A 2889-nucleotide genomic window follows, 5' to 3' on the forward strand; every position below is an offset into this window, starting at 1 on the left:
ACATCAACAAAACTTTTAGGTGACATCCGGGTGGTAATACAGGAGAACGTTGGAGTAGGATCATCAACAGTAGGACTGAGGTTGTTCAACCTCGGAGAAATACGGCGTGTAACAGTTCCAGGATCGCCTTTGCGCTTCAATAACTGAAAGTAGTTTTGCATGTAATATTAATGAGTTGTGTTGTGTTGTACACGTTTCACGAAGAAATGTCCTATCAGTTTTATTGAAATGTGCGTGATCTAGAACAATAATGTGCACGCAATTATGACCTTTTGCATGTGGTCTTAAATTGATGCTACTTACGTTAAAAGTACTTAAAATTCAACAAAAATCCAAAAAAGTACAAATTAGATTAAACTAAAAAACAACAAACAAATCGAAATGTATAAGCAAGTTACAAAATCAACAAACAATGCGACAAATACAAATTCCGATAGCATGCAAATGAAAACGCAAATTTCGATTTTAACAACAATACTGAACTCAAAATTCATCAATAAATGAATAATTCGGCAAAATGAACATAAGAAACATTAATTTAGGTTACAGTAGAGTTACATAAAACGGACTAAATAAATCAAGGACGCAATCGAAAAAAGTTTGAAGCTAAACAGTATATACCTTCATGACGAAATAGGTAAGAGAAAATCCAACAGAAAGACGAAAATGCAACTCTACAGAGAATAAGGAGAGAGAAATAGTTGAAAGCTTAACAAAGAAGGTTGGAATCCATGGTTGAAAGCTTAACTAAGGAGTGCGAGGTAAATTTCAGGAAAAAAGAAAGACAAAGCCCTCAAGTTTTGGTAAAGGAGCGCGCGTTATAGGCCCTTAGATTAGCCGCGTCAGACAAGATCCAACTACTGACGCGCGTTCTCACCGTTCTCACGCTTGTGCCATTCTCATATGATCCAAAATCTTATTATTATTATTATTATTTTTTTTTTGGAGAAAGTCAGCAGTTCTCATTAAGAAACCCAAAGAGTACAAGAAAGATTACATCATCACCTACGAACTTAGATAAACAATATACAAAGCAAATTAAGCAAGTGGTAATCCAGGAAGTTGAGCGAAATCAATCCCAGACTGCCAGGCATAGACTCGCACACACACTTCATATTTAATGCGAGCAAGGATCCGATCAGCAATGAGACAAACCCCATGAAAGATTCTCATATTACGCTCCTGCCAGACATGGTGAATGGTAGCAGCAGTAGCACAATAAGCTATCTTCCTACGCCAAGTAGTTCCTCTACAAGTAGCCAATTTGTAGAGCTCATGCTTCAGACTAAGTACTCGTCTAGAGACCCCTTGCCAAACCAAAATCTGCTTCATAAGGTTCTTTGAGAATGGGCAAGCAAAGAAAAGATGCTGAGCATCCTCAACAGACCTGCAACAGAGTACACACCGATTCACCATTACCAGGCCTCTAGTACAGAGGTTATCAACAGTGGCAAGGCCATTCTGAGCAGCCAAGGTAGCAGTGAGGGCATGCCTAGGTATAACAATGAAGTCCATAATGGGCAGCATCCACTTTGGTTCAAGCTGCTCACCACGGAAAACAGAGTAAGCCTCCAGTACAGGGAACTTTAGCCGAGTCACCCAGTGTTGGAAGCAGCGTTGGGCAGCCTCTCTAGACCCCATGAGTTGGATGAAATCATCTCTAATACGAAGAATTTGGGTCCATATTGAAGAGAGACAGTCCTCAGAACTGAGTTCCCAGCAAGAAAACTTTTTAAAGATGTAATGGTGAGACCATTGCATCCAGATAGAAGTAGGTTTATGACAGAGTTTCCAGAACATGTGTAAAAGTAGTGCTTTATTCCAGCTAAGCACCTCTCTGATCCCCAAACCACCATGCTTACGAGCTCGACAAACCTTCTCCCAACTGAAAAAAATGAACCTTCTATTACCAGTGGTACCCCAGAGAAATTTTCTACATTTAGATTCAAGCTCTTTTATAATCCCTTTGGGAAGAAGAAGACTAGCACACCAAAAAGCTTCAATTCCAAAAATAACCGAATTTATCAGAGTCACTTTCCCAGCATAAGTTAAATGCAAACTTTCCCAATGTCCCATCTTAGTTCTGATTCGTGCAAGCAGAGGTTGGAGCAAATCCCTAGTGAGCCTGGAGGAGTGCAGAGGGATACCAAGATATTTAAAGGGAAAATGGTCCTCCACATAACCCGTATCCCTGAGAATTAGGGCCTTCACATCAGACCTCACTCCAGCAAAGTAGACATTAGTTTTACTAGGATTAGGAACCAACCCAGAATAGCAAGAAAAAAGATGCAGGCACTGCTTGACAGCCTGTAAAGAAGGGAGATCACCTCGGACAAAAACCAGCAAGTCGTCAGCAAAAATGAGATGGGTAAGATAAATTTGAACACATTTAGGATGGAAACTAAACTGAGATGCCTTTTTTAATCCCCTGAAAATCCTAGAAAGAACATCCATACAGAGAACAAAAAGAAGGGGAGATAGAGGGTCCCCATGTCTAAGTCCTCTTTTGCCCTCAAAATACCCCTCAGAACTCCCATTGATTTTAAGAGAGAACCGAGAGCTAGTAACCAATATAATAATCCAATCTCAAAAAACCTTAGGAATGCCAAACTGAGGAAGAATGGCTCTCAGGAAGTCCCAGTTAACAGTATCAAAGGCTTTACGGATATCCACTTTAACCACACATCTAGGAGTTTTATACTTTCTATCATAGCCCTGCACAAGTTCATTGGCCAGCATGGTGTTGTCAAAAATAGATCTGTCAGCAACAAAAGCAGCTTGTTCCATACCCACTATAAGGGGCATAACCTTATGAAGCCTAGAAGTAAGAATCTTACTAATAGTCTTGTAAATGATTGTAAAACAGGAGATAGGCCTATATTTCAGGAC

General features: G+C 39.9%; 1 protein-coding gene across 1 annotated transcript; it reads right to left on the minus strand.

The window, feature by feature from the left end:
* Positions 1 to 1038: 1038 nt before the first annotated feature.
* Positions 1039 to 2454, minus strand: LOC141651414 (uncharacterized). Its single transcript, XM_074459129.1, has one exon. The coding sequence runs from the start codon at positions 2452 to 2454 to the stop codon at positions 1039 to 1041; it is 1416 nt and encodes a 471-aa protein (XP_074315230.1).
* Between the last annotated feature and the right edge of the window lie 435 nt (positions 2455 to 2889).

The sequence above is a fragment of the Silene latifolia genome, chromosome 4 (genome assembly GCF_048544455.1).
Source record: "Silene latifolia isolate original U9 population chromosome 4, ASM4854445v1, whole genome shotgun sequence".
Taxonomy (NCBI): Eukaryota; Viridiplantae; Streptophyta; class Magnoliopsida; order Caryophyllales; family Caryophyllaceae; genus Silene; species Silene latifolia.

Excerpts from the sequence above, each read along its gene's own strand:
- LOC141651414 (XM_074459129.1), bottom strand. The coding sequence starts at position 2,454 with ATGGATGTTCTTTCTAGGATTTTCAGGGGATTAAAAAAGGCATCTCAG.